Source organism: Ceratosolen solmsi, unplaced genomic scaffold (genome assembly GCF_000503995.2).
Source record: "Ceratosolen solmsi marchali unplaced genomic scaffold, CerSol_1.0 scaffold45, whole genome shotgun sequence".
Lineage (NCBI taxonomy): Eukaryota > Metazoa > Arthropoda > Insecta > Hymenoptera > Agaonidae > Ceratosolen > Ceratosolen solmsi.
Window position 1 is genome coordinate 3,118,552 of NW_011948436.1, and position 12,908 is coordinate 3,131,459.

The 12,908-nt window shown below is 32.4% G+C and overlaps 1 protein-coding gene across 2 annotated transcripts in view; it reads left to right on the forward strand.

The window, feature by feature from the left end:
• The window catches only part of CPR14 (cuticular protein 14), a 26,973-nt gene extending 17,070 nt beyond the window's left edge, over positions 1 to 9,903 (forward strand). The window contains exons 2-4 of one of the 2 annotated variants that reach the window (XM_011503211.1): positions 2,405 to 2,550; positions 5,173 to 5,459; positions 9,624 to 9,903. In XM_011503211.1, coding sequence (XP_011501513.1) covers positions 2,405 to 2,550; positions 5,173 to 5,459; positions 9,624 to 9,628 — 438 coding nt within the window. In that variant the 3' untranslated portion in view covers positions 9,629 to 9,903. Of the gene's footprint in view, positions 1 to 2,380; positions 2,551 to 5,172; positions 5,460 to 9,623 lie in introns of those variants that run through there. The other variant, XM_011503210.1, reaches the window with a different exon arrangement.
• The last annotated feature ends 3,005 nt before the right edge of the window (positions 9,904 to 12,908 follow it).

The window sequence follows — 12,908 nt, forward strand, 5'->3', positions numbered from 1 at the left end:
TTTTTTTTTTTTTTTTTTTTTAATAATTTCCAACGCGATTGGATAATGAGATTATAATCAACATAATGAGGTACACGCGACAAATAATTACCGATCTATCGTTGTTAGCGTTGCCCGTGTGTAACGCTCATTAGAGAATCGAAAGAGTAGAAATCAAACGAGACGCTCAAAATTTTCACTTAAATAACAACGGTATTCAATCGCTGCTAATATTTCGCTAATACGTAATTGTTGTTGCCATATCCACCGAATTGTTATTGCACATTATTTCGACAAATTTGTCTATCTCCTGCTCGGAGAAAATTACTCTCATCCTCATCCTCGACACGCCTCCCGCCGCTTCTTCTCGTCTTCGACTTTCTTGCGTTTTTGCTCGAACGAGCAGCCTCGACTTCGCCCACTGTAATTAACATCTTGTGGATTTACCCTCGTGACGTACCCAGATACACACGTCTATATGTACTGGATGCACGTCAATATCTCTGCGATTCGTACACGTTATGGTTATGAATTTTGAGATGTACGCGCGTGTTTGCATAAGTTAATGTACGCACGTACGGACGAGCCGTGCTAATGACAAATCGACACTTCGCCAGCCAATATTGATTCGAGTTTGTGCTTTGGCTGATCGTCGTTGTCGCGTCGCATTGATCCAGTAGTATTTTATGCACGGACTAAATATTTTGACGGCTAATGCCGAGAAGAAAATTTGGCAATACCGTGCGATAAAGTAAACCGTGCGCTTATATCCTTTTTGTGGTTGTTGTTGTTATTGTTGTTTTTTTTTTTTGGTTTTTTTTGGTTTTGCTTTCATTTAATAAGAAAGCATTGCGCGGCGTACATACACGAATGAGTTGATGGATGGACGGGTGTGCGTGTGGAAGCACGTATACTACGTGTGGCTTTACATAAATACGCAGGTTGGTAGAAGGATTTGTATAAATTGACGCGTCTCGATAGTGGCGTAGGCGTAGGTGCAGTCGAGTCCTCGTATGGGCTCGAGCGATGATTCGCATTCTTTTTGTGCTCGCCAAGTTGATCGAAAATTTTGCCACGAGAGTACGTCGCCAGAGTCTTCGGGAGATTCTCCGATGAATTTTAACCTTTTCAATTCCCGTGATTTGTCTACGATGCTTTTTAACGCGGTGCTCGGCTGTTTCGATTGCCTATATTTTTTTGTTTTCCCTGTTGTCTCAGCGAACGTATGTACAATTATGTTTTCGGCATCGAATCGATCGATAGATAATTTAAATATATCGATCGGCCAAAGCTCGGGCAAACGGACTTTTTCCTCAATGATTTCTCGAATAAGCCAAGTATGACGTAGGAGAGCTTATAAATTAATTACTCGTTGCATTATCGCAATGTCTCTCTTATAATTATTTCTTCAGTGCCCACCTCTGCGTAGATAGAAATGTCATTCCAAGAATTTTTACCAGAAATTTTACGCTGATTTATAGGTAATTGCTTGTCGTTATTATGGCCGCTTCTCTTTCGAATTTTCTTTCAATTTTCACCAATAGCCTCTTTCTTGTTCATTTTGCATCAGAATAGACTTTTCAATTAATTACATAATACAAATTCTTTTTATAAGCCAATTCCAGAGCGCTTTAAGATTAAAGTAGCAGAAACTGTTAAACTAATTTTTAATATATAATAGCGGGGTAAAAGTATTCCGTACCTTTTATTTTTATGAAAATTAAAAAGAAAAAAGGAAAAACGAATTTTCAAATTAAGCCCTAATAATAGTACGTTAAAATTTTTAACGACAGCTAACGTATACGTGTGTGCGTGCGTGCGTGCGTGCGTGCGTGCGTGTGTGCGTGTGACAATACATACAACTTAGTTAAACTAATTATAATGATATTAAAGATAATTTATATATGATATATATGAAGAGATTATAAGAGCATTATAGAGTGCTGATGCTTAATGAAATATTCATTCTATAATGAGGTCGAAGATTCCGAATCCTTTCCTTCTTTTACTCCGTCCGTAAGCACATATAGGCTACCTACGAAAGGAAATATTTCACATTAATTGTAATTCTAAAGTACAGTAAATTAATAAGCCTTAAGGCTCGGAAACAATTGATTTACATTTTTAATCTTGCCTCTTCTTCGCCTTCTCGTTAGCCATAAAAATGTTTTACAATTACAATTAAATGAGCTTTGAAAAGTCGAGTAATACTTATTAAACGAGCGGCGTTCTATTCCCCTTCGGGCCCGCCACCCCCACCGTGACTCCAGACATCGTCGCCTCGCGCACCACAGTCCAAGCGATTATTCCCAGCGTAAGCTAATCCGAGCTACTTAAACGGAGCACTCGGGATTGTTATCTAAGGATAAAAGCGTCCATTCGAAAGCTCGAACCAACTAACATGCAACATTTCGCTTGCCCACAGGTAATAGTGACATTGGCCGTGTGTGGGACCCTCGCTCATGCGGCGCCGCAGCGTCTCCTTGGCGGGGGTGGCGTAAGCGCTGATAAGGACGCCGTTATTACGTCCCAGCAGCTCGAGGTCAACTTCGACGGCAACTACGTCAACAAGTGAGTGGCTGGCATCGTCTCTCTATCTCGTGCATGCACGAGCCGCAATTGAAATTCCAGGAAGCCCCGCTCTGGAGAATTTCCGGGGCTCTTGGGTTATTAGTTCGAGCGGTCGCTCAAGGGCGTGCCTTGGCTTTCCGGGGATTGTTCCTCAACGATCGTCCGTCAGCTAGGATTATCTTTGGGGACGTCTGCCAGACTCGCGGAATGTTGATTTTCATCGAACGGGATAGGAAATTAGAGACGTTCCGTGCGGTGCCGAATTGTACCGGTTGCATATGAATTCGGTATTGTTACGTGGACTCGCTCGTACCGGCGGATGTCCAAGTCACTATTCACCCACGCATGTCCATTTTGATAAATCATTCGTGATACTCACGAGGCACTTGCCGGCACGAGGAAAAAGAATATTGTCTTTATCAGCCATTTGATGCATTTCTCGATATTAATAATACAGCATCGTGAAATGATACATTCGCGCGCAAATGCATATTCATCTGTGTGTTTGTGTCATCGTATGCACACGCGTTTACTATTCGTTTAAACTTTGGAAAATTCAATTAAGCAGTTCAAGTTCTTGACAGCAGCGTAAGCTCCGAGGCTTGCAGGATAAAATCATTATATTATACGCAAATATTGATATAGGACGTAAGGATTAGACAAACCACAGCACTCTTGAAAAATGCATAAGAATGATTTAAGAATAAATCAATATTTTATTTTTAGCCTGCGCGCGCGCGTGTACGCATGCATACGTAATTACAATAGAACGTATTATATCAATTTCTGCGTTTTGTGGCTGTAATATTCTAAGATCCCATTTGTTTTTGTCTATAGCTTCTACATCATAAATTTGCAAAATGCCATTGTTCTTAAGAAAAAACATCGAATACTAAATTACGCTACTTAAAAATAATGATAGCTACGTGAAACGAATAATGCATTATAGAATAAAAATCAACATAATTTAGTAGATATTTTAACGATAAAAACTATGAAAGCTTTCATAATAATTATAATTCAGCGTCGATCTAAACCACTAATACGTTTACTAGTTAGAAAAGATAATCACCATGATTTTTTATTTAATCAATAAGTCACGTATCGGGTTGCACTTTAAAATTCTATAACTTTCACTTTTCAAGAACGTAGAATATTACATACTTATTTATAATAGTTATGCATAATATTAATTAATACTTTGGTTTAATAAAATATCAATTCCTATGAATAAAATTAAATATATTAATAAGACAATTTATAAAAAAAAAAAAAGAAAAAAAAAGAAAGAAAAAAAAAAAAAAAGAATTCTAGTAATTGAATAAAAATACGATCTGTAGGTTATTTATGATAGATTTGATAAGTTTTGAGGCATTTTACATGTTGTGAAAATTTATTTGGATGTAAATAAATATGTAAATGTGCACCAAAAAAAAATATCGCTAAAATTAATATAACCAACCACTTGAATTCCTCAGAAGATGGATAATTTGAAAATTACAAATTTATTTTGAATGACAATTATATATTACCGACAATAGAATCCTGCATACATTTTATTTTAAATTCTCCTATTTTAAGTACTTTACTTAATAAAGTTACAATGAATAATAAGCACCATTTTATTAAATTGAAAATTAATTTATCTCTAAGTGAAGTGTGCTTTAAACATTAATAATGTACACTGTTAAAATTTTAATTATTATATAAATAAATGTCACTTTAGAAGTTTTACATTAAAATACTCTAGATCGATGAAAATGTTACATTATATTAAAGTAAATTTTAAAGCTTCGAATTGATTCGCTAAGTCCCAAATAATTCCAATTAATCATAATTCTTGTCTGAAGCTGATAAAATTTTGTCATATGATTTACATATTTATTAACATTTTCTTCCGCTATTATTTTATTTATTTATTAATGTTTATTTTTAATTAAGCGCTTTACATTTTATATCGTATGGTTATACATTAACTGAAATTTTTGTATAAAATTTAACGAAATTTAATACGAGGGTTATTGACGAATTTATATTAAATGTTAAAATATTAAATTATATTATATTATAGTAAATGTATATTGATAATAAAGACTTGAAGAAAAGTTACAGAATAAGAAAATTTTTAAATTGTTTAAAATCAATTATAACGACAATTTTTTTTTTGTTTGTTTTTTTTCTTTTTCTTTTTCGAACTTCTCAACATTAGTTCCAATAGTTCACGAAGTATATTACAGAAATCTTTTTCGAATGACTCTTCAACGTGAGATTTTAAGTGTCGGCTCGAGAAACTTTCATAAAATCGAATAGAGGTGAAATTGACGTAAGTTTCGAAGAGAAAAATTCGTGGGCTCTCAGCCGTAATATCGTGGATATTCGCCAGGACTCCAACAGGAGTCGGAGAGGACGTCGAAGAGTAGCTTAAGAGTGCGATCCTTTCGGAAGTATTTCGGTGGGGTGAGCGAGTACGGCGATGGTGGGAACGAATAGGGTGGAGTGAAGGGGATGATAGTGGGGCGGGAGTGTGGGGGAGGGGGGAGGTGGGTATATAAAGGACGAATGGGACGAGGAGGGTATAAAGGTGAGGCAGTAAAATGAAACGGCCGTCTGTTACTTCCACAGCTTTGAGACGAGCAACGGCATAAGCCATCAGGAGTCGGGCGGCCCCAAGGCCAACGGTCCCGAGGGCCCGGCCATCGTCTCTCAGGGCGCAACCTCCTACACGGCACCAAACGGCGAGGTCGTCAGCATCCAGTTCGAGGCCGGCGAGAACGGCTACGTGGCACAGGGATCCCACATCCCCACCGCGCCCCCAATACCCCCAGAGATCCTCCGCGCCCTCGAGTGGAACGCAGCTCACCCCGAGGAGGACAGCATCGACAGCCAGCCCAACAGACCACCCCTTCGAGGTATACGAGGAGCTCTTAACGCCTCAACCCCCCGGCACTCCGAAGCAATCGCACGAGACATTGCGAAAACGTCTTCTTTATCACTGTGGCGTCTCCATCGCACCACGACATAATCGTAAACAGCGCTTCTCCGTGCTGGAGATTTAAATCGTCGCTGCGGTCGGTTGAAAGGATACTCGCGAGAGGCGGAGTGCTTAAATTCGCGGATACCGACTACTTTCGCGGACTGTCAAATTACAGACAGAGCGGGTTGTTCTATTCTTTTCTTTTTTCTTTTTTCTCACATTTCCTGCTTGCCCGCTACGTACGAATACCACTTCCTCCGACCCTTCTGACTCGGTATTCGGGAGTATGCATTTCTATGAATATCTGGTAAAATATGCAAATTTTGTTGGCATTTTGTAAGGAGGCAGATAGAGGTTGTTATTATTATTATTATTATTATTATTATTATTATTATTATTATTATTATTGTTATTATTGTTATTACTATTAAAAAATGAAGAGAAATAGTTAATGATAAGTAATTTTATCTCGCTTAAATTTAAATAAGCTTATTATCGAAAAATTTAATAATGGCATTTGAATTTCGTCGGAAGCATCCTGATAATCGTCGTTAATAATGGATTCAAGGCTTCCTCGCGTATCTCGTAATATCCAATAATGCTTGTTAAATTGACAGTCCCAAGACTGTCGGGGAATGCTTTGTCTATATGTGCAGCAGCATTCGCTCGACATTTATCGATCTCGACCACAATGTCAAATGCACGTTTGAAGCATTTCAGAAGCTCTTGATAATTGCAAACCCTATCACCGGCGATTAGACGACCCCGATTTAAATCCGTTTCACGTTAATACGATTTACGTCAACGTTACATTACAATACCGTGAGCTTTCTCTACTTCCTGATCAATTTCGGCCAATTTGACGAAAGACAACGATCGCGAATTATTTGGACTTTCGGAGCATTCTGTATTCTTAGGGATCGATGATATTTATCAGCTGCTAATCAAAATGAGTGACGTCCGATAGTCCTTTATCGGATCTTTCCTAATATCTTTCCTTCATATAGTGTCACTGGGGCTTAAAACTGATGCGAATTTTCGTCGATTTTTCATTTGAAATCTATCCAGATTCTAAAACGTGTTGCGCATATTAAATCACTATTAACGACGAAAATAATCATATCTTATATCTTTCTCATATCTTTCTCAATGCTCTTGTATAGAATAGCTACTACTCTTCCAATATTATATCTGGATTTTGGATTTTTCTAAATAATTATAAATTATTCCAAATGATTATATAAAAAGTCCCCCGTTCCATTAGTCATGATGTATCGAATAAGCCAACAACTAATAAGAAAATAGCATGTAAGCCTATAAATATTATGCTTAATTATATCGAATGATTATATAATAAAATATATCTATATATCGATTCAGAAGAACGTAAAATATGGTTTGCCAGTCAGGAATGGCCAATTATAATCCCAAGTTCTAATAATAGTGGAATATCTAGGTCGAGGATGTTAACTTTTCGTAATTAATACTCAAGCATTTTCCCAATTCTTAATAAAGTCATTGTACGCTTAAAGCTTCTCTTACGTAGAATACGAAATAAAGTCTAAAGCTACATAAAGGCACTGTTGATTGTGTCGTTCAATTATTCACATGAGTTGTTAACGAGTTATTCGAAGTATGTAATCTTTGTATTACCTCCCCGAACTTTTTTTAGTTAACAACAATCTAGTTCGAGTATCTCTTTACTTATCCATCCGAGTACAGTCGATAGTGTAATAATGAGAATTGAGCTTAATGCATCGTGTAAATAAATTGCCCCACTAGTTATAGAAATGCAAGCTCTGGCAAGGATTCCTTAGATTGACTTTTATGCTAGTGATCGACTTATACAATGGCCTACATTTTCAGATAAAATTAATATGCTTTTTTAGCACAGCCACAGAGAGCAATTCGAAATATTTGAGAAATTATACTTCTTACTTCAGAATTCCTTGTAGTTTATAAGCTCCAAAAAATTACCCACTTTATAAAGTATTCGATTGATTCGATAATATATTATAGAAGACATTGCGCAATCGTTGAGTGACATGTTTATTATCCTCTTTAAGTCACTACATACTGCAAATATCACACATATTTTATAAATCAAATTCATATGATACTTCATCCGTAATTTTACAATGAAGCTAATGAGCATAAAATATAGATAAATTTCATGCTGATCGTATGATTATTATAAAAAGCTCATTCAGTTAGTCAGCATGTTTTAATTACAATTAAATTAAGTACAATGAAGAGTCAGTTATATTTTTAATAATTCTCACGAAACAATAAATGGAATAATAAATAATCTGATAAGACAGACCTTTTCACTCTGCATTATATTTATTAAATTGATCAACTACATTTAATAAATAAAGACAAAACTTTCGTTTTCTATAATTTAATCTAATTTAATTCATATATTTGAACGCCTGGAGTTCTTCACTTAACTAATACCAATACCACTAATACCAAACATGATGAATGATCAAACATATTATCAATATCTCGCTACTTTCAATCTACTCATAATCATAATCATTCAATTATGCCGATTCAGTAATACTTGATTCCCTAATGCATTTATAAGCTAATGCGAAAACTTTAATACCAGGGCGAAAAGCGAGAAAATGCCTGAAAAGTCAATAATACCGCATCTCTTCTTAGTTGACTCGGCAGTTTCTGAAGAGGCGCGGCTTATCTTTTACACAAGATCTTTTATACTAAATTTGCCAAGAGAATGTCACTTTAAGGTTGCGTGCAATACGCTGGAATCTTTTATTTTTTTCCTCACCCCAAAGTGAATAAAAAGTTCGTGTTTATATTTTGTTTTAAATGCATTAAAGGTTATTATTAACAGAATTTCATCCAAGACTCATTATAGTATTTAATCATTTGTTCGTATTAAAGAAAAGTTTGATTAAACGTTATCTTTTAACATTCTCTCGCTATGATTGTAAACATTTTTCATTCATTTTACGTTAACTTCGCATACAATTATTTCATGTAAGAATAGTGATGTTATTGATGTCAAGTCTGAATAAATTTTCATACAACATTCAAATTATCATTTCTGTATAATTTGAGCATTTGAATATAATGTGAACGCTAATGACTTTGGAGGATATTTCTTTTATCTCATAATATATTTAATACCAAACAATCTTTTGAAATCATTAAACAAAATACCGAATAAAAAGGATATTCGTGAACAATTTCTTAATAGCTTCACAATACATACCTTTTACATCAATATTTTTTTGTGACGTCATAGTTCCAATCCATTTAATTATGAAATAAAGTGACGTTATTAATAAAAGAAAAATTAATTAGATATTATAAAAAGAGAACTTTAAGTGTGATTTCTCGGTTGTGATATCATTTGAATGGCAGATGAAATGAGCCGCTCTTACAATCTCATTACATCTTACAATCAGCTAAGAAAATCTAGCTCGAGCTGCAACGACGAAGAAAATATTATTATATCGATTGATTTAGCAAACTAGCAGTATTTTTCTTGAGGATTATCTGAAGTAGTATTCAGTTACGGAATAAGCTATCGTTGAATAATCTTAAGTGAAAAAGTTACAGGCGTACAAAGGAATTTGGCATGCATCGCGGCGTTTAATATTTTCACAAAACTTGATATTTCCATAATAAAAATATTAATGTAAAAATTGATAATTTTTTTTTTTTTTTTTTTTTTTTTTTTTTTTTTTTTTTTTTTTTGGAAAATACAAATTGCCTGAAGAAGAAGAAAAAGAATATATATATATGTTAAATAAATAATCGAAAATTCAAATTCACTTATATAAATCTATAAAAATCCGAACGGGTGAAAATAGACTTTCAGATCTTTATCTCACAGCATTTCAAATATTTCATAAACATTATTAAATCCACAATCTAATCATGTACCCGTGTATGAATATATATTAACAATTAATATCAATGCATAATAAAAAATTATTTAAAATATTCATTAATATAATAAAATTAATAAAATAACAATATACTCTCCAAACAGAGAGAACAATATTTTTAATAATATAATATAGAAAATGAACACTAATGGAAAATCTTCTTTTTACACGAGCAGGTTAACCGCAAGATGTTATAGAACTCCACTCATAATGCCAAGCCAAGCATCAGGATAAAAGATGGTAAAACATTCAATGCATCAGCGAAGGAGCTTCAACATAGATATTATAGGATGATGGGAGAGGGGGCAACCGGAAGGGGAGGGAAGAGAGAAGGAAATAATACGCAGTGCCAGGCCAGCATAAACATTTTATAAAGTTTACTAACGAATTTTTTATATGCCCAATGATTTTATGCGTAGATGCGCAGTTTATATACAACATTCTTGAAATAAAAAATAAAAAAAAAAAAAAATTAATATAGCAAAACAGATAATATAAAAAACGAAATAATATTTGTAGAAAGACACCCACGTAATTTTAACAATAAACAATAAATCAAAATCGAATCATATAATGGCATGTAACAATCTCTTGACTATATAAGTAAATAAATAAAAACAACAACAACAACAACAACAACATATAAATACACTTCGATACGTATATGTTAACATTCACGATGCGTGGATGAATCCGACGAAGGAACATCGGTAGTCGAGTGTCACGTGCGTGTCAAATGTCACTGTGCTTCTTCTTTTCTATATAATATCAACACGCCGATGGAAATGAAAATGAGAAATTAGAGTGTAAAAAAAAAAAAGGAATAAACTGAAAAACATATAAATAAGCGAACAAATTACTATTAGCCACAGCTCCGGCAATACGATAACTTGTTTATTATTTTTTTTTTTCTTCCATTCGGTAGAATAGTACGCTACGATATGTCATCACGTCAAATGTATGAATGTTTACACGCTATTGTCCTTGTGATTTTTTATATGTAAATAAAGAGTTCCGCCAGAATTCTTGACTTTCAAATGGCTTCTCCCTCATAAATACCTTTATCTTCCCGTACTTACAGGTTTATATAAAAAATTGAAGAAATCCAAAAATTTGATTAATTTTCATTACTTCGTTAACGGTTAATCGATACAAATATGTAATAAATACATGTTACACGAAGTAAGTAAAACAGACAGTACTTTTCTATAATAAATAATTTACTTCATTAATTATTGTAATCCTCATTTATTTATATAAAGTATATCAATGTTTTTCTTATTTATTTCGATTAATTTTCTTTGTACATTCAGTTTGTTATGGAAACAAAATACCAAAAATATAACAGAAATTATTTAAATTCTACGCTGATTTATAAATCAATTAAAATGATTACATTGAATAAAAGTCGATATAAATTGGCCAATAATTTTTACAGTTATAAAACTCGTAACGTGTAGTATTAATTAAGCATTGAAAAACTTGATTCTGTGATTGATACAATAAATTATTTAAAAATTTATTTTTCATTACTTTTTTAAGAAAAAGAGAAATAATTACCTTACATATTCCTTTAAGTATATATATATATATATATATTTCAATAAGATAATTATTTGAATTAATTATAATAACCGTGCAAATGGAATATTAAAATGTAAACAATTGTAGTAGAATCAATAATAAAAAGATACGCCAATGAGTTTCCTGCCAATGATTTACATAATGAATCAATGTATTCTCTGTCGTGCTGTTATAATTTAAAACAATTAAAGCGATGTTCATACGATATGATCATTTTCCTAAAAGCCTATATTATATAAGAATAAATTTAATAAAAAAATCAATACGACAAACAATATTTACAGCAATTACACCATTATATAATTATTGCATATACAATTATGGAAATATAAACTTCTAAATAAAGTTGGTCGATGAAACATATACGATAAAATATCCAAGATGCAATTACAAATAATACCTCTTGAAGTATCTGAACAAAAATTAATTAGTATCGCTGTTATTATTTCCATTGCCCTCGGCATTAGATATTTAATTACACCTCTTGTTTCCTATGATACGTCGAACTATGAAATAATAATTATTTATATTGTAAGGATAAGATTATCAAAATGCATGAAAGCGATTAAATGAATGATATTATTATTTTTAAAATCTTGCCCATGCAGATTTTTTGCTGTATAATTATAATTTTCAGAGTTTTAAGTATAAAAACAATATAATAACATGAGAATTTTAATATATTCAGTATTTAAGAAATATTGCTTGGTAATCGTTATTTTATCATTATTACTGTCGCAATCATCATTGTGAGGCTTTTTATAATAAATTTTGATGATTACTCCTATTATAACATTGATATTACTCTAAATTCACTGTGTTTTTCTCTGAAAAAAATACCATTAAATTTGTTAAATTAAAATTATTAAAGGTTGTAATTATCATTTAGATTCATAGATAAATAATACAAAAATGAGAATATATAATTCATAATTTCATATAAAGTATTATACTTCAAGAGGATTGGGTTTCTTACATTAACTATAAATGAATATTTTATATCCAAAGTGTATTATTAAAAAATTCAATACATCAAAATAATAATATCTAATTGTTTACGACAATGATTTTAATTTTTATTTTAATTAAATATCAAATTAAATTCTTGTAAATGTCTAGGCATTCCGTGTTACCGAATGACTGAATTCTAATCGATCCCTATAACATGTTATATCGATAAAAAACAATAAATAAATAATAAAAAAAATATCAGAACTATAACATATTAGTATGGAGGGGTCTATGGACGTGGTAATGTCTCCTATCAACCTTTTGATACATTATTGAACGAATTTCATCTACTTATTATATATTATACTACTTGTTAAAATTAAATATATGATAAATCCTTCTGATTTTCAACGGCTTTAGAACATAATTATGACGTTCAGCTGCGTTTCATCTTCTCATCGCCACTTTGTTTCATATTTTGATAACCAACAGATATTTTCCGTTACATTGAGTAGCTAATCGAAGTATCCTTTTGCTTTCCTATCTCTTAGTTCAACTTCTTAATATACTTATCAAAGTTCGGCCTTGGTGCACTCAAAAGTTTATGCCCTTTATCATTCACGAAGTTATACATCCTTTCAAATCATAAAAATACAAGTTTGTTCAATTTAGCTGTAGTCACTTTGATTTATACAATATTACATTTGATTTTAACATGTTTATCGTATTATTAAATTTTATTAATATATATATATGTATATATATATATGAGCCACGCATATTAAATATTCGTAGTATAAGTATCTTCATTGGATAGTTACATGTTTGTCCCTAGCTTATTTTAAATCCTTTTACCAATACTAATCTAAATGAAATATTAAATCCGAAAATATGAATTCATTCAACATTATTTCAGTAATTATTGC